The 23194-nt window shown below is 39.9% G+C and overlaps 2 protein-coding genes across 3 annotated transcripts; both read right to left on the reverse strand.

Annotated features, from left to right (window-relative positions):
• Window positions 1–1940: 1940 nt before the first annotated feature.
• S100P (S100 calcium binding protein P) lies at window positions 1941–7027 on the reverse strand. The gene is made up of 3 exons (XM_068679308.1): window positions 6156–7027; window positions 5426–5531; window positions 1941–2200 (listed from the first exon to the last, which is right to left on the reverse strand). Exons 1-3 carry the CDS (start codon window positions 6183–6185, stop codon window positions 2043–2045), a joined length of 294 nt encoding a protein of 97 aa, XP_068535409.1. The 5' UTR covers window positions 6186–7027; the 3' UTR covers window positions 1941–2042.
• Window positions 7028–13276: 6249 nt separating this feature from the next.
• Window positions 13277–22052, reverse strand: LOC137855576 (uncharacterized). 2 transcript variants are annotated; one of them, XM_068679855.1, is made up of 6 exons: window positions 21875–22052; window positions 20635–20719; window positions 18045–18374; window positions 16579–16692; window positions 15886–15992; window positions 13277–14847 (listed from the first exon to the last, which is right to left on the reverse strand). In XM_068679855.1, exons 2-6 carry the CDS (start codon window positions 20684–20686, stop codon window positions 14794–14796), a joined length of 657 nt encoding a protein of 218 aa, XP_068535956.1. In that variant the 5' UTR covers window positions 20687–20719; window positions 21875–22052; the 3' UTR covers window positions 13277–14793. The 2 variants fall into 2 exon arrangements, with proteins under 2 accessions (XP_068535956.1, XP_068535957.1); XM_068679856.1 differs by lacking the exon at window positions 21875–22052 and having other exon boundaries at window positions 16579–16689; window positions 20635–21380.
• Between the last annotated feature and the right edge of the window lie 1142 nt (window positions 22053–23194).

Consider the following 23194-nt stretch of genomic DNA (forward strand, 5'->3'; position numbering starts at 1 on the left):
ACTGGCAAGCAAGGGGCAGCACTCCTTGGGTGGCTGCAGGGTACAGCAATGCCCAGGAGATGCAGTCTCCACAGGGCTCGGTGAAATGCCCACTGTGGGCAAATTGTCCTGCTGTCCATGGGACATACAGCGATGATTCAGAGAGGAGATTGCCACGGTGCAAAGCACACCTGTGTTTTTTTTTTTTTTTTTGAGTTTTACCACCAGTTCAAATTCTGCCTCAGTTGTGATGTAGAGTTTTAGACTCAGCAGGCACTGAAAAGGCTGCATGTAGTGCCACACAGTGGTAACAAACCATAATTTCTGTGAGGATGGATGTGAAGCAATGCAGAGGAAACCTTTTAGATACTAATGCTAAATGATAAAAGGATAAATACATTTTTTAAAATAAAGTAACGAACACCAATCAATCGGCGACAACTGAATTTCCTCAGCTGAGGATGGTTTATATAGCTGGCTACCCAGCCATGCTATGCATGAAATTTTCCTCTGTAAATACCTCTGAATATGTAATATTCATATAATTCATAAATGATAATCAACTGCCTTCACAATGAGGAAAGTGCTTTTCTCAGGTGAGCCCTGATGAACCAGTGAGTGAGGGGATCCCGGGCTCTGCCAGCCTGGCAAGGGCTGAGCTGCACAGCAGTCATCAGGTGTGGTCGTACTGGATTAGAGCTGTGAAGATGCCTCAAACAAATGAAAAGATAAGGAGAAAAGGCTGATTTGGGATCCCTGGCTTGGCGAGAATTTTGTGCCTTTTCATACTTAGTAGTTGTCTTGCTTGGGTAGTGCAGAATAATGACCACTGCCAACAAAGCAAGCAATGGTACTCCTGCAGGTGTAATGTGTGTGATGTACTTGTCTCTGGGACCTCAGCATCCTCCCGAGTGTCATCCAGCATGACCAAAACAATGTGGGGACAGACATTGGGCCCTTGCTTTAAATGTTGTGTTGTGTGAGCTCTGTCCGTAGCAGTGCTGGAGCGGAGACGCATTCCTGTGGTCCCTGGGGCAGGGGATGGGCACTTGAGGACCACCCCTGGGGTGGCCACTGTGCCTGGTGTGGTGCTGAGGTGAACACCAGACACATGTGGCAAAGGATACGAGGGAGGCAAGGGGCTCGGCGTCCTGCCAGCAGCTGGTGGGGACCAAGGGGAATCCCGGCCCTTGGATGGTGGTTACTTCATCCCACACAGTGATGGGGAAGAGAAGGGCAGCCCCTTTCCTGAAGCAGCCGGCTATCACATCCAGTAATATGCATTGGGATCCTGTGCCCGAGGCGTTAGGAATGAAGTTTTAGGTGGTGCTTGCACTGTTTAGTTCGTAGAGCCAACTGAGGCATGAAAGGTGGCTAGGCAAAAGGACAGCCTAAAACAGCCCAAAGTAATCCAATAGGACCAAATTTTTCTCAGCGGGTTCCCAAAGGGATGAATACATTTCAACATATGCCCACCTCCACATGGTTATGAATGGGTCGAACCTGTGGCTTAGCTTCATCCTTACTCAGCATTATTTCATGGTTGGATGGGGCTTTGGGCAGCCTGGTCTGGTGGGAGGTGTCCCTGCCCATGGCAGGGGGTTTAACTGGGTTGTCTTTAAGGTCCTTTCCAACCCAAACCCTTCTGTGATTCTATGGTTGCAGTGTGCAACCCCATCTACCTTGCAACTGCACGGCAATATCACTGTACTGGTTCATAGGGCCTTATCTTGTAATAGGAAATAAATCCATACGAGCTTGGAGAGGCAGATTACTGCCCTGCCCTGGGGAGGATATTGAGCCTTTTGGCTAAGAACAGCATTTCAAAAAGCAGAGAAAGAGAGAAACTGCTCCGTACTTGTTAGTGGGACCCATTAAGCCCAGGCCCTTCCACAAAGGAGTAGATTTTAGCATTCAAGACGGGGATGTAAGCACTGGAGGATTTATTTTTACAGCCCAGCATGCTTGTAAACTGCAGCACAGTACATGGAAAGGATGACAGGATCCATAGCATTAACATATGGAGCACAGGCAAAGACAGTGTCTTGTGAGTATTTCGACAACTATTTGGCTGCTTTCTGCTCAAAATATTTATGACAGCAGCAAGTCAGAGCTGCCACAAAGATGACAAATTCTTTGAAGTCCACTTGGGAATCACCGTTTTCATCCAGATTCCTGAAGACTTCATCAGTAGCGTCCTTGTTCTTCCCCATCTGCAAAAGAAAAGGAGTGGGCTGCAGTGGGGGCGCTGCACAAAGCCCAGAAGCATCACAGGGAGCACACAGAGGTCAGGGGCTTCAGGTGGCACTGGGGACAAGTTTGTGTGTGTTAGAAATGTGTGTGCTGCTGGCATCCCCATGCCAAGGGTGCTAAAGGCAGCAGTAAGCGCATCGCCTCCCGCTAGAGGCATGCTCCTGGCTTTACTGCACCTGGGAGCCACAGCAGCATGGAGAGGCATGTTTTCTACCTTTAAAACAGCCTTCATCATGGTTAAAGATGTGTCGTCCACAGCCTTAAGGACATTACACAGCTGAGTTCAACCCCATGCATTCCCCAAACCCTCACCTGAAGGGCTCTGCCTGAGCTCATGTGCTTTGCAGCCCAGAAAAAGCCAAAATGATGTTTTCCTTGGGGCAAATGTTGGATGTAAGCTTCAAGCACTGCCATCCCGGCAAGGATGTGAACAGCCTAAGCAGTACTAGGGTGCTCCCTGGGCCCGGGCTGCGGGTACCACAGGCAAAAGTGTTAGAAAATAAACTTTATTCGTCCCAACTTGGCATCTTTCTGCCTGCCTCACCAGTCCAGTCCGCCGTGAGGATGGTAGCAAGCAAGACAATGACCAAGTAAAAAGATATATATGTATATATGGATACATTTAGACAAATAAATAAATAAATAAATAAAATTTCTAGAAAACTCACAGGAGGTCTGTTTTGGCTTGAATCGCGGCACTGATCAACTCCAATTTTAGGAATAACGCAGTTTGAAAAATAAACAGGGGATGGCAGTAGAGACCCATGGAACATAGGAAACTACCGTGGGACTTTTGTAGAAGCTAAACAACCCAAAATCTGCTATTATAATCGAAAGAAAATATAAAAACTTTTGGAAATGTTCAAGGAAGTGCCTGGAGGCGCTGCTTGATCACGGTCTGATTAAATATTTCATTCTGTAATTTCATGTTTCACTTTAAAAAATGTGCACCTTTAGATCCCTAAAAATTGAAGCAATTGCCCAGAGTTGATTGATGAATGTGTCTGGAAAATTCTATTTCTTTTCAATCATCAATTTTAAATTTATAAATGCATATTTAAAACTATTTAGTGAAGCACATGAACTAGTTTTTACTTCTGAATTTTACTTCTGATGTGGGAATTATTTTTTTTCAAACTATAACCTAGTCCAACCCTTCAGTCTTATGACATGGATTTACTTTTGCTTCTGATTGACTCAGGATCTTTCCAGGCAGTTGTGAGCTCTGCTAGATGTAACTAATCCTAAAACCAGACATATTGATATAAACCAGGTGTATTTAAAGGACCCTATTTCTCAGAATATTCTTGAAAAAAAAAAAAAAAGTTAGTAAAATGCAGGTAAAACAGTAACTTTTTTTTTTTTTTCCCCTAAAATCAGATTTATATTCTCCATTGCTTTCTTGCAGTTACTAGTTTGCAAAACAAGGCATCGTTGTTTCAAATTTCTTTTTTTTTTTTAAAAAAAGTATTTTTTTCTAATACTGGCATATTTTTTTTTCTTTTTCTTTTATCTTTTCCTTTTTCTTTTCCTTTCCCTTTTTATTTCTTTCCCCTTTCCCTTTCCCCTTCCCTTCCCCTTCCTTTTTTTTCTTTTTCTTTTTCTTTTTCTTTTTCTTTCTTTTTCTTTTTCTTTTTCTTTTTCTTTTTCTTTTTCTTTTTCTTTTTCTTTTTCTTTTTCTTTTTCTTTTTTCTTTTTTCTTTTTTCTTTTTTCTTTTTCTTTTTCCTTTTCTTTTTTTCTCTCTCTTTTTTTTTATTTTTCTTTTTCTCTAGAATATGTAAAGATGGGAAATGGAGATGGAGACTAGAAAATGACAGCACATTTAGCTAATTACCCTCCTGGAAAATGTTGGTCTATTTCCAGTTATTTCAGGAAGTAGTTAGGACTGGAGGAGCAGTTGCGTACAACTGGAGCAGGTGGTGCCCTGCAAACATATCCAGGGCCAGCCCTGAGCATCATCGCATTCAGCTGTCATTGGGGCTCCTCAGCTCTTCATAGGCCAAACATCAAATGTCATGTTTTGGGGGGATTTCATACCCCTTTATAATTATGTTTTGTTGTTGTTGCTTGTTTGTTGTGTTTTGTTTTTGATTTTCTTCATGTGGAGACACTTTGACTAAATGCAAGTCCATGACCATGAACAGCTTACTATGACTCTTTTGGGTCACAACCACTGATCTAAAATAATTTCAGAGACATTTTCTTCCATTCATGCAGAGCCATCCAGATTTTTATTCTGAATGTTGCATCTGTATTTAATTTGTGAGTCATAAATCCAGCAGGCATGGGTTTCATACCATGGTTTCATGCAGCTTGCTTGTAAAGAGACTAACTCATGTCAAGTACCGTCTGCAGTGCCCTGAAGTAGTTGTTAAAAAATTGAATTATACAGGATACAAAAAATGGCAGCCACATTTGGAACATTTCATTCTAGATTTTTGCATTTAAGAAGAATAATTGGATGTACAAATAAATGTTAGTACTCTGTGCAAAGAGCAAGATTTTAAAAAACATTTTATAGATTTTTTTAGCAAAGGGAAGCAAATAAAAAACAATTGAAAAGGAAAAGCATTTGGTTTCCCTGGCAACTAAAGCTTTTGCTATAATGTATTAAGAATTTTGAATACCTACGTGGAGATATTTTATTTATATGTATATATATATATAAACTATTTAAATGTACATGAGGCATACATGCAAACCTATGATGTAAACTACTTTTTCAGGCCTTTCTTTTACTATTAAAGGCAGGTGCTAAACAGTTTGATCTGCATTCATCTGTTGTTCTTTGTGTTTGTGCATCCTTTTGATGCGCATACTAAGTATGCAGATATAAATACCTAGGGAAAGTAAGTGTAGAAATATGTAGAGAGGTTCTGCATCTCTAGTCAAGACCTTCCCAGCAGCTGTGACATCACATAAGATTATAAATCTGGGAATAAAAAGTAGATTAATTCTGAAGACAAAAAACAACCTATTTCAAAGCTGTGGTCCTGACAACTTGATGAACTTGGTAAATGGAGAATACCTATCAGAATCAGTTTTACATTTACTCCAGTTTTATTCAAGTGACGTACTTAGAAAAGTTTCTACAAACCACTGCATGTTTCTGGATGCAACTTCCCCTGTAATGTATAAAGCCTGCAGCCCTTGCCATAATACAGAAATCAAGCCGTGCTGTTTTTGGGAGGAAGTTTGGAAGCTCTTTTTCCAGGTGGGTCTTTAGTTCTGCTTTGGTGAGGGTTTGTGTGTTGTCTGCTGTCTTTGCATGCTTGTCAAAGATAGCAATGGTTTCCATCTGGGACACACCACTGCTGGGGTCTGGCTTTCTCCTCAGCTGGAACAGCCTCGGCTCTCTTTTGAAGGATGGAGATGGGCCTTATTGGAGGTGCTTTACGCTCCTGTCCCACCCAGTGGTTGCTCACCAGAGGGACACTTATCAGTCAGCAAATACCCATACCGTGTGCTGCTCGGGGTACTGCACACCTCAGTACTGACAGCTCTTCACAGCTCCAGCGTTATTGTGCCGTGTGGCTGGCACAAAATGCACTGAACCCACATTGCTCAATCTCCAGCTGCTGCCTACACACAGCAGAGGACATTGCATGGAAGTGGCAGCTCAGATGGCAGAAGGTGACCAGCTACACTCAACAGGGAATGGGTTAAAACTTCTGTCCAAGCAGCAGAGTCACTCTGTTGAATGCCAGGCAGCTACACTAAACATGCAGGAGCTCATATAAGGTGCCTTACGTCTATTCTAGAAGCAAGTGTGAGAAAATGATTTGGGGGAACCTCTCAAAACTAGAGCACTCTGCACGAAGAGCATGATGCATCCCATGGTGAAACATTCTCTGTAGAAGACCCCGATTATGGCTTCCCAAAATTAAGGCTGAGTTTGGTTGTCTTTGGGTGTACCTCTGACCATGTGAAGGTAAGTTTCCAGCTGTGTCATGCTACAAAGTAGTTAGCCAAAATTTGCTCTGAAGTGGGAAGAATTTTAAAAATTAACTCTTCTGACAGAAAGCCGTAGCCACTTCTTCATCAGACAAAATGTATTCTGTGACATTTATGATGCCTCAAGAGCAAGACGATACATACAAATATACGTAAATCTAGTACCTCCTTGAAAGAAACAACAGCATGATTTCCCTTCTTACATTCCCCAGTAACTGATTTGGTATCTCCTGGAAAGCCACTGCAATGTCTCAAGCTGCATGCTTCATTCAAACAGTTCGCAAAAGCTGTTTGTTCCCATGGCTTCAGCCTTATGACATAGTTGCAATTGATTTGCATTAAATGGGTAATGGTTTTCGGTAAAGTTTGAAGGTTTTTACATTAAAGTGCCTGTTGAAACCTGTGGTTTTCCTCAGAAGAAGAAGAAAGCAAACAATGAGGCCTTGCCAGCAATGAGCATGGTCTGGTGTTTGCATGCACACAGTGCCAGTAGCTGATGCTTTGAGGGCCATGAACTTGTTGTTTGACACACATCCGTAACATCATTAAACATGGCCATTGGAGAGAAATCAGTTCCTCCCTCTGGAAGAAATCCCAGCAAAATAAAGTGCCTACTTCACTAATTCTCACAACTTTGAATCATTTTCATTCATGCTAGTAACGCAGAGGAAGAGAAAAAAAAAACACAAAAAAACAACCACCTAAAAAGACAGAGAGGGGGAGAACATTAGCTTCAGTCAATAGGATATTGGTCTTTATGGCCACACCTTTGTCACATAACCTGGCAGACAAGATCTCCTCATTCTTGACCCACTTTTCTGTGCAAACAAAGGTGACGCAGTTTTTGAGGCGGTGCCTCCGAAAGTGCAAAAACACAAAATAAACCACAGGACTTGAATTTCTACAAATGGAAAGGTCACCATACTAATAACATCTGTTTTTTATCTTTTTTTTTCTTTTTAACATGGCATATTTGTATTCATGAGCATGCACACACATCAGTGCTGCTCAGACTTTTCAATTCACACTTTTTGCATTGGTTAAATATTTTCTTCTAATTTGTTTTTCATTAAAAATAGCAGCTTGGAGCACAAGGCATGGAACAGACTATTACAACTGTTTGCAAAATAGGAACAAAACACAGAAACAAAGCAGAGTACAAATAGGAGGTATTTGTGGGAGAGAAAGAAGTGTTTTGATGCCTGTCCAGCTACCCTGTGAGATAATACATTTCCTGTGGGTTTGGTTAAATTTTATATTATTATTTTAATGTAAATAATTGCCATTGGTTGCTTCTCTCAGGTTTCTTTCTTCAAGAAATGGTATAGACAACAGCTTGGGTGAGGTGTTACCGAGGGTTTATCCAGAATTAGGTCTTGCTGTCCCTGACTTGGCCCAAAAATTTACATTATTTATAAGATACTAATGTGCAGAGTCAAGTCATTTCCAAAAACCATCTAGATGCGTAAATTTCATGGTACTTGGCCAGACATTCAGGCTTACATGAGATTTATGTGATTTTGTGATGATTTTCTCTTTGAGAATAAATTTTATCTTATACTTTTCGCAGCAGCTTCTGTTTTGGAAAAGTCTGAATAAATGCATTTATCAGCTCTGAAGAGCCATTTGTGTCACAGTCACTGCTGGGACAGCTGAGAAGTTAAACTTCTATTAAGCCTTATCATCCCTTAACATTTATTCCAAAAGGTTCAGGAAGTTACAGGAGAACAACCTGTTGACAATTTTCACAAATCTGTTATGTATTAGAACATAAGAAGCACAGGGGGAAGAAAGCACAATTTAAATGACGAATCTACTGTTTTTCATATGTTCCATCTCAGCAGCAGTACTAAAAAGCACTTTATTTTTCTCTTGGTGTGGGGGTAGCATTTTACTCAAAAACAAGCATTGCATATTCCACACTAAGACAAAATTATTTTTAAAAAAAGTATATTTTCCAGTGTCCTGGATATTCTGTTGAATTTAGCTTACCAACACATTTTATTTACTGAAGAGTGGGGTTTTCCTTTGCACTGACTGTGAAAACTTGCTGTAAGTCTAGGTAATGATTTTTAAAGGTCATTCTGTTTCCACAATGCACGGCAAATTTACGTATGACTAAATGATGCAGCTACTACGTCATTCTACAAAACACAAAGTGGTTAAACTAAACAAGCAACAGCAATGTGTAAACAGGAAGAAGGTCTTACCAGCACATGTGGTGCTTGGTGACACAATGAATCAGTTCTGTTAGCTATTTTGAGGGTTCTTCCGAATGCGTTGGTCTTTATCATTTTATTATCATTTACTTCTCAAAATACCCTTAGCATTTATTTTACAAATCCAATTATTGAAGTCCCATACTATTTAAATGAAGTTTAAAGACAGGTAAAATCATGAAGACCAAGGTCAATTAATTGGCAGTGAATTTCTGAGCTGAGTTAGATTACTGCTGTCAGGCAAAGCTGAAGCATGGGAAACGTATTTTACCATTGTATATTGACTCGTCTTAAACACATTTACTAGTGCACTAGATTTAGCCATATTAGATTGTAAAATCAATGAATATACTACAGCCACTAAATTAATATTTACAGTGTAAATACTTCTGTCTAGTTTTCAGTCCATGATTGAATAATTTCCTGGATGCTCTTTACAGGATTTCTATATTCAGGTTTAAGGTTCGTATTAAGGCTTCCATGACTACCTTTGTGTTCCTATTGCAATGACAGAAGGAGAGGTCGCACCCTGAGGTAACTGAAGTTGTCCACTCAAGTGCTTCAGTCATGATTTCTATGAACCATGATTCCTCAGCTACTCTCACACAGGCAGTTCAATCGCGAGTTGCCATACCTTAATGCTTACAAAATCCTAGGTTTTACTTTGCATTCATTTCTAAACAGGATAAATACACGAGCACTAAGAACTGTATGTTCCTGTGTATTCTTAAGTTGAATGAGCCACCTTCCAGTAGGACACACCTGACATCTCTGTTTAAAATCTCACAAGCTCAAAAATGCCTCAAAAGGAGAGGAGGAGGCCTATGCTATGGGCTGGCAGTTATTTGCAGCTCAAAGCACATTTGGTTTCAAGGGCTCACTTCAGCGTGCACAGAGCTGTGCCAGGTGTGCACCACTCAGCCTCGGTCACTGAAGCAGGCACCAAAATGAACATTAGTTTCCAGTTGCTGTTGTAACCCGTGTCCTGCTCCATTCCCATCCATCCCTTGTCTTGGGTACCATGATCTCCACGCTCTCTGCTGTCACCTCCCTGGATTCATGCCCTGCCGGCATGTTGCTTTGCCTTCCTTCCTTCTCCTGCCCATGGGACTGGGAGCTGCCCGGCTGTGATGGGCCTCATGGGAGGAGACCAGTCCCCCACTGCTTTCCAGACTCTGTCCTAAGCCCTGTTCCCCTTGGCACCCCATTGGGCCTACCCTCTGCCGGTTAACTAAAGCTCGATAGTGAAACATCCCTGGGTTGGGGAGTCTCAATGGGAGTCATTTTAACATAGGTCATGAGGTGAACTTCCAGCATGACACCACAGCAGAGGTGAAACACCGCCAAAATGAAGCACAACGGTTCTCTGTTAAAATATTACGTGGCTTCAGAGCAGAAACAATGAGTGACAAACACACTGCTCTCAGCTATGCTGGCACAGAGTAACACCAACTGAGGCCAGAAGGGAGGTTACAGCCCCCTGGAGACATCCTCAGCCCACCTGTGGTGCCCGTGCTCAGCCCAGGCCCAGTGCCCACCATGCTGCAGTGTGAGGGCGAACCGTGAAACCAGCCGACAGCCTCTCGGCTCACTTTCCTCCCGCACAGAGCTTCAATGACATGGGAGATGCTTTTTCCATTTCCTTTCTTGCTCAATAGCAGGCCTGATGTAGTTTAGGTCTAGACTGTTTAGGTTAAGGTCAGGTCGAATGTAAAAAGCAAACTTAAAAGGACCAACTGTATTTAATATCGTACAGCTGCTAACACGAGAAAAGAGAGCCACTCTGCCTGAGCAAACCCAGTCAGACCTGGGCTATTTTTGTTGTGTCTGTCACCTTACCACCGCATACCTCTCTGCTGTGTTCATTAGAGATGCTTTTATTTTTTTCTTTTTTTCTTTACAGAGTTAAAGGCTATAAAGTAACAGAACACAATACCTATCACTTCCTTTCGTGATTTATTTTCACACGGTTTCAGAAGCCCTAACCATGGACTGCAATCCCACTGCGGCAGGCAGTGTGCAGATAGCTCACCCCAGCTCAAGGAGCCTGACATTTAGGACAAGACAAGCACATGAGCAGATAACAGAGCATGAAGCATTTCAGGGTGGATGTAGGCGGCAGACCCAATTTTTCGTTAGTATCTTGAACCCTTACCTTGCGTAACTTTATCTTCTGTCTGTACTGCAGTAACAACGCTAAACACAGGTGCAGCACTTGCTGTCTCTGCCTTATCCTTTCTATACTCCTCTACCCTTGTAGATCTGATACTTTACTGAGATAAAGTTCTCAAGTAACTTGCAGCTCTAGCCATGTACGATGTTTCTGCCCGGTCTCTCTGATGGTGTCCACCCGCAATCCACCCTCAGAACAATGCCAGCAACCCATGCAGGCCATGGTCTCAGCTCCCACTCAGGCACCAGGTCCCCCAGCTATGACTGATGCTCTCCATTTAACATGACTGCAGGGCTTTGCTGAGTCCCGCCACCCGGCTCTGCTCTGGCCAGAGGAACAAGGATGAGGAATTGAACTGGTGTCACTTCTCAGTGGCCAAAGCCTACCAGCCCACAGCATGAGCCCAACACAACCAAAGCCCTGTTATTAGAAAGTGCTGCTTTATCACAAAATTTCCATTATACTACTCAGAAAATGAGAAGTGTTAATATATTATCATCTGCCCTTTCTCATGTTCAAAGAAATTGGTTGATGTTCTTTTGATCTTCATATCTAATTTTCAGTTGTATTTTCTATGTTTCCTGTTCCCAAAAGAGTGATACAAGATGACATTAAAAAATATCAAAGTGCTTATGGCTGTCCTCACTGTAACCACCCAATACAAGCATAGTGGCAAAAATAAACTCTGATCATATCATAGATTTACTCTGGTTTGTTTCTGCTGTTATTTACAGAGGATGTGGCAATAGACATTGGTTTGGAGTCTGACTGAAATAAATGCAGCACACATTATTGCCTTTAGGTTTGAAGACCTAGAATAAAAATAAGATAAGAAGCCCTTAGGTCAGTGGAAACACAGACCATATGGACCCCATGACATTCACCAGTTCCTCCTCAGGTGCTTCTTGTAAGAGCAGTATTTTTCCTTAAATTGGTGATGTAGTTGAGGGCCATAGTCTTTAATAGAAAACCAAGCAAAACGTCTTATCTCAAAGTATTGATTTCAACTTTTATTTCCTAAGCAACGCTAAGAACTAGGCAAGAATTGCCATTCAAATAAGACCCTTCCTGTTTGCGTAGATTGGCTTTTCTCCATAGACGTAGCCTAGATCCAGAGGTACAGCTGCCTAATGGAGGAGTGTTTTTAAACCGAGAGTGTTTTTAACTAATGCACACAGGCTTCCTTAAGTCAATTTAAGCCCAGGCTGTAGGTGTTGTGTTTTTGTGAACACTGGCAGCTTTGCAATAGTTCTTGATGTCAGCAGTACAGAGAAATCACTTTAGATAAAACCAGGTTTCAAATGAATTTTAGTCAACCAAGTTAATGTCACTGCCGTTCTGAAAGCACCATTATAAGACACAAAAACATTAGTCATAGCATCACATACACAAACACAACGATTTTGCCAGAATGGTGGTTGGGGCTCTGCCTCATCCTGCCTGCTACCAAGGGTGCCTGACATTATGCAGGGAGAAATACTGCTGCAGACTCCTCTTCTACGGATGCTATGAAGGACTACTTTGGAAAGTAAGGGTGGTTTGACTGAGACAACCAGTACCAGCTGCTAAGACCAGCTGCCCAAGAGCCAGGTAGATTAATCAAGCTTGAATCTGTGTGCAATGGAGCAGGAAGAGCAAGAGCTGAGGGCAGCAGTCTCAAGTTGAATAGAAGAGACTGAGAAGTCCAGTGCTCTAAACCAGTGCCCTGAGTGTGACAAAAACAGAGAGGGAGCCTCAGCTGTGGACCTGTGACTAAGCCCAGTACTTTGCTGAGACACTGAAAGCACAGAAGAAGACATACAAGGCTTTAGAATATGTTGTGGCAGTCTTGCTCTTAAATCAGTGTGTTTTGGCCTGTGCTTAAAGTAAGACTTTAAATCTCAAACTGTTGCACCAGCCTGTCCAAGAGATGTTGACCACCAAAACTGGCTAAAAACAAATGCCCAGGATTCTCTTTAAGAGCTCTTTTTCTTTTAAATCTAGCAAAATAACCATGAAAAAGGTAAAGTCTGCCTGACAAGTCTGCCTGCCTGGGACAGGGTTTGTCACTTACAAGTGGTGCAGGAGCAGAGAAAGGTGGTACACATGATGCACAGGTGTCAAAGTCCTTTTGACTGAGTTGGACCACCAGCTGGAGCTCTGAAAACAGCCTTCTGGCTCATAGGTTATGATAAATTGGGGGTAATCTTCAAATGCCAGATGTTGGAAATTACCATGTTAACATATAAAACAGGAGCAGCTGTTAGAAAGGTGACGTTGCTGGTAGGAACCACATTTAATCAACATTTTTTTTCTGGTGTTTTAATGAAAATATGATTTACAGACTAAGATTGCCACCAAGCCACATTTGGTAGCTTTCCTTGAAAAATTCCCCGAATATCATACATTTTCTCACAGTGCTTAAATATAGAAATAACCAGTAACATATATGGATTGACCAAAATTTACCACACCCACTTACAGCTCTGATGCATAACCGAGAGCTTTCTTGACCTGGTATGAAGGTCATCAGCCTTTTTACCATTTTGACTTTCTTGTGTAGGGGACAAAGTTACAGGGCTTGCAGAAATATAGCAGAGTCATGTTTGTGAACCTCAAAAGAATATATGGCACAGGGTAGTGTTTTACCATGCAGTATAGGAAACATCTGTAATGAGTTTCAGGACAAAAAATAATAAGATTTTAAAATGACTGAAGTTCAGAAGGAGGAAAAGAAAATCCTCTTGCTTTATTTAATTTATACATAAATTGTAGTATAAGATGCAGTATAAGAAACTGTTTCTCTCATACGGCATATGTTCACAAAGCAGCGATTAGAGTATTTTGAACAACAGCACACTCTCCAGAATGCCTCAGGGCAGGTTACAGGACATTCCAGGGACCAGGACACACACCAAGCAGGGGGCCAGAACTGAGCTACAGCACTTCAAGAACTAGCTTTGCAAACTGTAGTCACTATAGCACAGGAAGAGCCAGAGCACAAGCTGTGCTGTATAGTCCCAAAGATTTCATTGCAGGATGCTGAGCAGCAAGGCAGTCACACATTTAGATAGTGCCAACTGCTTTCAGGGCCTCTGGGGAAGCTGGTCTGTGTCTACTGCAATGCCCAGGTTGTAACAAACTTCTGGAAGAGCAGTGGAGCTGTTTCTCCCCCTACATCATCAGCAAGATGGTCTCACCTCCAGCTAAGCTCTGAAAATCCTTCAGAGGACAAAACAAACCTGTCACATAAATACATTCACATTTCCAATATCTGTTCTTTGTAGTTGGCAGTCCTTGGACAACTGCCGGTCACTCTGCTCTCAATGTTTTTCACCCCTAATCAGACCCTGGAAGCCAGGTTTTACTTACATTTTCAGTTTTGATTTAGTTCTTCAGTGATTTTATGAAGTTTTAGAGCTGGCAAAAGGGGAAAAAGCGTTAACATTCACATCTGTTCCAGACAAATCTCTTTGAGCAGGCAATAATTATACATAACTATGTTATATATAACTTCATTTAAACCAAGCATTTCTTTGTACATAAGAGACTACCTTCTCTGGAATACTTCTCACAGCACTGTGAATGAATAGAAGCTGTACCCTTCCACAGCAACATAAAACCTCCTGGCACACCACTTTTGCTATGCTGTGGTCAGCATGTATGATCTTCTCAGAGACTGGACTTCATCCTATTTGTAGTATTGTCTGTTTATTCAAGTGATGACCATGATGTGCAGTCTTTCATTACCTTCTGCTATGTATACATGGGCTGCCTAAATAAAAGCTTTTGTTGGAAAAAGTTGTTCAGTCCAGAAGATTTTTCAAAGTATAATGCATTCTTTATTATTCCTGCACTCCGGATACGGGAGGAAAGAGTTGAAGACAGTCTTCTAAACTTACATACTCTCAAAATTCAGACTCCTTACAATAAAGTTAGTGACAAAACATTAAAAATTCTTTCAAACCAACCTTTTTTCTTGTATATCGTCCCTCTTGCATACTTCTCACAGGAAACTCATGTAATCCATTTTTCAGCAGCATATTATTATAATGTTTTCAGTTTCATAAAATGTTTAACCGTATTGTATTTATTACATGGTTCTTTAGTTTTGAATGTCAAAGTCGATGGCAGATCCTCACCTCGCTCTTGTTCTACACTTTGCAGCTGCCCTTGTTGTGGGATTTGCTCATCTGTTGCACTGGATACAGTAGCGACGGTGGATTTGTCATCTTTTATTTTGATTCATTGTAAAAAGAATCAAGTGATTCATAAAGTGTAGACACAGCCTTAAAAAGCAAGGAAAACTTCAGTCAAAACTTTTTCCAGTAAAGACTATTTAAAAGGAACTTATACTCAAGACACATCACAGAACCATGGATATATAATTTCAAAGGGAAAGAGTGACTCATTACTAACACTGAAAGGTAAGGACTGTAAGGGCAAATTCTGCCGTAGTATCCAAATACAAGTGCAGATCCTGGACTGTGCAAAAATCACCCTATTTTCATTTTCTAAGCATATGTAGAATTTTGGATCTTCATGTAAGTTCTTTAGCAAAACCTGAAAAATAGTAATCTCTCTGAAATGTGCACACAGGTCTGTGCTCACAGACGTGTCAAAAAAAATAATAATTAAAAAAAACTGACTGTAAAATAGTGAAAAGGTGGATGTTGTAAAAGCATGAAGACAAAAAGCCATCGCTTCATTATGGAGGTTTACTGCTTTTGCTTTAATAACATATGTTCAGATCACCAAGAGAGACCTGCTGACTGAATATCAAAGAGGAAGCATGGGTAACTCATGTAGACCATGCTTCCACTCATTTTTGCACAGTCAGAGGCCCTCAGGAGAGTGGGTTTTGTGTGCTTCCACGGGATTTGGAATTTGCATTAAAGCTACAGCAAACTTTAGGTTTAAGCTGGAACCTGAAAAATTTAGCAGTGGAAAAAATCATCAGCTGTTTCAAGAATTTCCTCAAGGGACAGATTCCCTTGCAACTGGCAGAACCACTGGGGAAACACTCCCTGAGCATCTCAGCTCAATAAACGTGGCATAAATCTCCTGAGAGATAGACACACACAAGTGACATTATTGCCATTTTTGACTTCGACATTTCTTCCACGTTGTCTTTATGTTGTTGATGTTCACTTTTTGCTGCCTTCCTTTTCAGACTCAAGAGAGTCATTAAATATAAACATAAAAGCATTGTCCAATACTTTCCTAGTATGTAGCTTCTTTTTTCTTATTTCAGAGCATTGGCATTTATAAGATATATATATATATTTTTTTTAAACTAAGAGAAAGTCTTTTTATAAACCACTTACCCATTCAGCTTCTTCACTGGTAGATTCATTTCTCCCACAAAGTTCTACTGCCTCAAGGGTCTGCTCCTCCTGACGCCCTCCTTCTGGCACAGGAAGTGGGGCAGAACCTTAGCAAAAGGAAAGTTATGGTCACTTCTTGCTTATTGTCCATTTCTAGATTCACACTGGTAAGTTTAGGTCAGAGGTTGGACTTGATGATCTTGAGGTCTCTTCCAACCTAGAAATTCTGTGATTCTGTGATTCTGTTTATCAGAGTAAATGTAAAGAGATGTATAGAGCACTGAAATGAAGAGTGAAGAGCTCGTGTATGACTAGTCAATGACAGGTGCTAGAGCACTATTCAGCTTGCAGATGAAACCAGCTACCTCCAGGTTTCTCAGCACACCTTATGCGATGGAGATCTGGTTATTCTGGAGGTTGCTTTTTAAGTAATCACTCTTTCTGGAAAGAGAAATAACAGAGGCAAGAGGCTGCAAGAACGCTCACTTGAACAGTGAACATTCAGCGAGCAGTGCCTTCTGATCCCTCCTCTCAAGTTGCTCAGTTTGGGGTGCCCGTTGGAGGTCAAGAGTAGGTGAGCAAAAGTTATACTTTGAAATTCTTCTCAGTGATGCCTCAAGTGCACCAGTTCAGCCACTTCAAAATAAGCATTTGGCTTAGAAACTATGTGTTAATGGAAACATTGCCACTCACCAGAAAGTTTTGAGTTCCGTTTCTTTTTGTAGCAGCAATACAAGCTTCCCACTGCCACTAAGAAAGGAATGATGGCCCAAACTGCCAAAACTTTCTTCTCCGATGACTGAGCTGCTGCAATTACATTTTTAAGGTAAAGTTATACACAACTCAAAGACACAATCGCAGAACAACATCACAATAAAATAAAACAAAAGAACTGAAAGAACTGCAGGAGCTAATTAGTCTATCCGCCCTACCCATGTGCAAGGTCATCCATACTTCTTCATTCCTGATGGATGCCTACATGATGATCATTAACATCAATCCCTCCTATAGCTCATTATTCCTACAGTAATGAAAGTCATTCTCCCCCCCACTAAGTGAATCTGAATCTTTTCTGTTCTGCTCTAAACCTACTAATACTTGACCAAATGATAAATGGTATCATTTAATTCCCTTAAGGAAAACACTTTCATTCACTTTTTTTTTTTTTTTTCTCCTAAATTTTTGATCAGTTTTCTGCCTCCATTTGGACAATCAGTTGGTCAGAAGTGTAAATTAGTGTCCAAAACTGGGCTGTGCTGAGTGAGCAGAAAGGTTAATTCCCATGACTCAAGCAGCTAATATCAGATACGTGATAATGTTAAAGGTCTGGTCAGAACTAGTCACCTAGTCTTTCACTATAACTGAGAGGTAGAAAAAGAAAGATCAGCATTTTCAAGAAGTGATGCATAGTATTTTGAGACAGCTGTGTAACACAAAAGAGATAAAGTGATTTCCAGGTATGACACACTCTCTAATGTTAGGTAAAGCATATCTCATCCTCACTGTCTAAAAGTTTAATTGTGAATGAATATGCATTGTATTAATGGTTCTCAATGCTTAATTCAGAACTGGGACCTTAAATTGTTCCCCTCTGTTAATGTCACATACTAACCTTTAAAGACAACCACCGCAAGAAAAGAATTTGTCAGAACTCAATGGACAAAAATTCTCAAAGACATTATACATCTCCCATATTGATTTCATTCCTTCCTATTTTTTATTATTAAGAACATGTTAAAAAAACAAAAAAGATAAAGTGCATATTACTGGATAGAGTGACTACGTGATTATTTCAGCAGATCCACAACACACAACAGATAAATTCATCGTCTCATGTCTACACCTTACTGGATACCTCTAAAGAAGGGATTTTATGAAATATGCTGCTGATACACAGACTTTGTGAACCCTAACAGTACTAATTCTTCTTAAAAAATCCTTAGAGAATAAAACATATGTCTCACACTGGGGATGTTAATGCAGAGACCTTAAAGTGATTGTCATAAGGAGTCAGTCAAGTCCTCCCTCTGTTCATATCACTCATTTTGAGATGTTTAGTGTTGAAAGAAGTATGTGGGAGAGAGAGGAAATGTGTAGCAGTTCAGACTGAAGACTACGATGACAATCTAAGAGGCATGCACATGCTCATGTTAGCTTACCTTTCTCTTCAACGATCAACGTTGTTCCACTTCCACAGAGTTTTTTACAGAAAGGTATTTCAATAATTATCTCACAGTAGTAAAATCCAGTGTCATTTACGTTGACAGTTTTTAGCACTAGCACATCCTTGTTGTCATGGGTGACGTTGGGTAAATAGAGAAGGCTTGATGATATAGTTTTTGTTACATTCTCTTTAGTAACAAGATACCAGCTTATTCTATATCTTATAATTGATTTTTCCCAAATACAGGCAATTTCAGTGGAGTCTCCAATTGACAGATGTATTTTTGTTGGTGTTTGGATGACTGTTAAGTTATTGGGACCTGTAGCTAGTGGGAGAAATACACATACATTTAAAATGAAAGAGGCAAGAAGATGACATAACACCTGTAACATCTACAATCATAGTATTTAAAATAATGCTAATACTATAAATGCTAACACTATAAAATAATTATTAATTTTTAAAGACTAGTTACTATGCACTTCTGTCTTAAATACTGGCAATTACATTATAGCTAAAGGAAATTTTAGTCAGTGCATTAAATCCCTCCATCATTGTTTGTGCGTAACACGAAGTTTTTCTTTGTACTTGCTGATAAGCATTTTTTTTTTCTTCTAAATAAAAAGCTTTATAAGAGTTGAATTTGAAACTTTTTAAACCACTCTGTTTTTGTCTGCCAGATAAAGAATGACCAAAAGGAATCATCCAGAATGATTCATCAATAATGAAATACTTATCAAAATGAATGAAAAACCCACTACAATTTTTTGTCACTATGTAGGAGTTCTTGTCCTGCCCTGCTTCTAATTAGCGACAAGAATTACAGCATTTTTGTTTTGAGTTCTGTACTTTTTTATTTAAATGTCTTTCATTTTAAGCTGCTGTTGCAGAAGTGGTTTAGTATTCCACTCAGACCACAATAATTTCATCAGGTCTGTGGCAAAACTTTTAGCTCAGTGTGACTCGCACAGTGTCAGCGGAAAGCAAACCTTTCTTGATTTGAATCTCTTCATTACTTGCCACCAAGATGCAAGATTATCTACATGAAGTACTGTGCAACAATGTGCAAAATGTTCTTCTGATGTGAGATTACTCCATGGTTATCAGATAACTTCCCCCCCCCTCAATTCTAATGACACTGATGCTCATAACAAATATGCCAGTGCTATAAAAAGACATTCTCAGACTGCTGAGACCATTAATTTCTATGATTTTTATGATTATTATGCTGCATGAAGAATTGTTTTTCTTCTCGCATGTGTACGTGCTAGAAGAAAAACTATGAAGTTCCTTACTATGAAGTAAGGAACATAGTGAGCATAACCTGCATGATTTTCTTCCAGTTTTTATCCTGTAATTGAGATTCACTTTACAACAATATATAAGGAATGCAATGATTTGGCCCTTATCTAGTCCTAAAATGGCAAGTTTTATTAGAATTACACAAATTATGTTTTTCCTTTGCTCTTAAAAGAAGAGCACTCATCATACCTAATGAATTTCAGCACCTCTATATTTTTCCACTGTGCAGTGCTCAACAACAGCTCCATTTCAACCACCCCAGTGCCCCCAGCTGCACTATGAAGAACCCTGACCACCTCACACAGAGATCACTTAAAAAACTCTTATTGGACATAGATGGGAAAAAAAAACAAACAACAACAGGAGCAGAGGCTTACAAAAGCAGTTTGAATTTCTATCATGAGCTATGAGTACTTCATATTAAAAGCCAACCTTTTTTCACTTGCCATGTAGGCTCCTTCCAAATAAGAATTTATTGCTGTCAGTTTGTGGATAACAGCACTACTTTGCATTAAGATGTAGACTAAAACAGTCTGCATAAATTAAAAGTAGAGAACAACATGGACAGTATAGGGGTAATAAACAGCAGAAAAATTAGGGAAAGAATTGTAGTGTATAAACAACAACTTAGAAGCTGTTCAAAGAACTGATAATTAATTTCAGGTCTTCTGCTCACTTGTTTTGTCATTTGAAACACAGTTGTGTTACAGGCTTTGTTACATTGGTCTTGTTGCTTTATTGTCTTTATAAAAACCTCACCACTAAAGATATCTTTTTGTTGTTGCTTCACGTTTTATTTTCTCTGTTTCTTTCCCTCTTTTTTTTTTTTAAGGTTATACTACAAGCATTCAGCATTATCCAATGCAATTTGTATTGAAGAAAAATGAAACCTGACCTGCTTCATATTTTGGTACCCGCATGTTCTAGAAGAAAGCTTCAACATTTTAAAATTCTACAATTGGTGTTTGCTACGGTAACTATTCAACTAGAAAGGTCTAACAAAAACAGCGCTTGCATTAACCTAGCATCATTTTGGGTGTTTAAGATTTGTTCCTCTACACTTTTTCCACAACAATTTCTTGGTAAAAATGCTTTTTGATTACCCCCACACTTTGATCTCTACATTACGATAATATACGTTACATTTTCCTTGCCTCATACACACACGCACAAGTCTGAGGCTTATATACTTTGAGAACATTTTTCTTCTCCTTTTTCTAAATCCAGCTCAAGTATTACAAGTGACTAACTATAAAAAAAGGAAAACAATATACAGCACTTACCTAAGGAGCCAAAACACATTGTCAAAAGAAGTTTCAGTGAAATTATGATCATCACGCAGGATTATTAGTACTTGCATCAGGTTGTCTTTGTCGAAGATCAGCAAAAAAACAAATGAAAGCGTGTCAGATTTGTAACCCAGCTTCCTCTTCCCTCCCGTGGTGACGACAGAGACCTACATACAACCCAGTTTTTCCCTACACTCTTTCTTGAGATTGCAGTCATAGATGCCTCTGCTTCACAGCCCAGTTAAACCATCTGAAATCAGAACATTTCTTCTAGAAGATCCCCTCATGCCATAACTGGTTACCTTTCCTCATGGGCAGTCTCTCTCTCTCTCTCTTCTATTTATGTATATATTTATTTTTTTGTATGACATGCAGAGCCGATTTTCAATACTTAAGCAATTCCATTTCAGTTTAGCATGGCACTTCTGCAACCCTTCATTTTATGAAGATTAGGCTTCTTTAGGTACTCTGTTCCCATGCTTGTTAGTAGCCTCTTTCATCCAAATAGAGTAATTTTATCCAAAGCCAAAGAAACCATGTTTATACATACGTTACATTGATACCAAGCATTACTCCTGTATTTCTTTATTACACGTTTCGTTGTCATGTTGCTGAAATCTTGCCTATTTTTCCTTCCTGTTATCTTTACAGCAGCATAGCCCCATTGTGGGGAGCACTGGAAAAAGGCTGACTTCAGATACCGCTCTCGCAATGGGCCCAACACCACACACCACCAGCAGGAGATGATGTAGGACTCTACTCTGTGCATGCCACATGCCCTACTATTAGCACTGTGGTGCTGCTGCCTTAATGCATTATCAGTGTCATGTATATTACCTAAGGTCTGGCTGGGGAAGATTGGTTATATAAAATAAGCTACAGTTATGTCATTAAGTTAACGACCATGCTGATGAAACTCATCTCCCTCCAATTATTAAAAATAAAATAAAATCTTTAAATACAGACACCTGTATGGTGCTTAATGTTTTCCAGCACTGATTTTTGGCTCCAATTCAGAATCATTTTTACAGTCTGGCTAGAAATGGGGAAGACAAAACATATCCAGTCTTATTCCTTTGACAGAAGATATTTCAAATGCATAAATAGCAGGCCACACAAAATTGTTCCACAAACATGTTCAGTTGTATTACATCAAAATTGCAGTGACAGAAGTTTTAAAAATAGATAAATAAAATAGAACATGAATTGGTTAAATTAAGGACTTGACACAAACCTGTCTTATCCACGAAAAGTTCTAGTGCTAACATCTGGCTTTAGCAGCAGCAGGCACGTGTCCAGAACAGCAGAACTGCAATTTGTAATGAAGACACAGCCACATTTAAAGCCTGAAGCACTGTTCTCATTTGTCAGCAACAAAACATGATGCATGTCTGCCTGCTTCCCAGCATCTGCCTTACTGAAGTAGTTTCCAGTGTCATGTACATTGCCAGGTTAAACACAAAACCACCCCCAAGATAACAGCAAAGATAAACATGTCAGAAAGACAGTGAATTTTAGGACTTTGCTGTAGGCTATCCCCATCTGATGCTATCCAGCTGGCTACCCTAGTGAGGACAAAATAAGTATCTTTAAATTGAAGTGATTTAAAGGATATATTAAATAAATTGTACTTAAAGATATTATTTAATTCCATTATCTGTATTAGTATTGACATTCACATTATCTTTAGCATAGACTAAGTCAAGTACACACGTAAACCCACAGGAGAAGTTAGCTTTTATTGTATATAAATATGTACATTTCTCCATTTAGTGTTGAGGTATAGAGCTTGGCAGCTCTAGCAGGCAGAATACTTTGTCTAGAGACCAGGTGAAACTTTCCTAGCAGCACTGATAGCGGTTTATATTTATTCTGAAAGATGCTCTAGTTCTAATCTAAAGCATCTACTGTCAAAAGATGAAATGAACTAGCACACAGAAAAAGGAATTGGGAAACAAGTTTATTTTTAGCCCGGGTTAGTTCACTGTACTAGTTTACAACACAACTGCAAAAACTCTCATTGTGGTACTACTGAGTGGGTAGAAAAATCTGGTGAGAAAATTTCTTAAGCCAGCTGGGCTGCCAGGGAAGTGCATTGCACCAAATGATTGTGTGGGTCAGGAAGATATCTACTATAGAACGATTATTTTCAGCTTGCTTTCTTCATCTGAAACTTGCTAAACCTTTGAAAATGCATCCACACATTTGGACTCTGTAAATGTGTAGCTTACTGGTGTGCTGGGAATGTTTGCTCAGCACAGAGGCACTGCATTCTTGGGGAGGCAGGGACAGTTACAGCCGGTCTCTTCCTCATACTTTGTGCAAATCCATCTCCCCAAAACTTTAACCCACAGAGAACTCCAGTGGAAACATACTGAAAAGACATTTAAACCATCTAAATCTAAGGAGGATCTAAGCCCCCTCTCCCTTACTTACACATCAGATTTGTTAGAAATCTTGCAATGAGTATTGATGTCAGCAGCACTTTCAAGTATTGCTGGGAAACTATTAAACTGCAGCAGCTTTAAGGAGATTGTGTGTGAAACTCAAGGTA

This window comes from Anas acuta, chromosome 4 (genome assembly GCF_963932015.1).
Source record: "Anas acuta chromosome 4, bAnaAcu1.1, whole genome shotgun sequence".
Classification (NCBI taxonomy): Eukaryota; Metazoa; Chordata; class Aves; order Anseriformes; family Anatidae; genus Anas; species Anas acuta.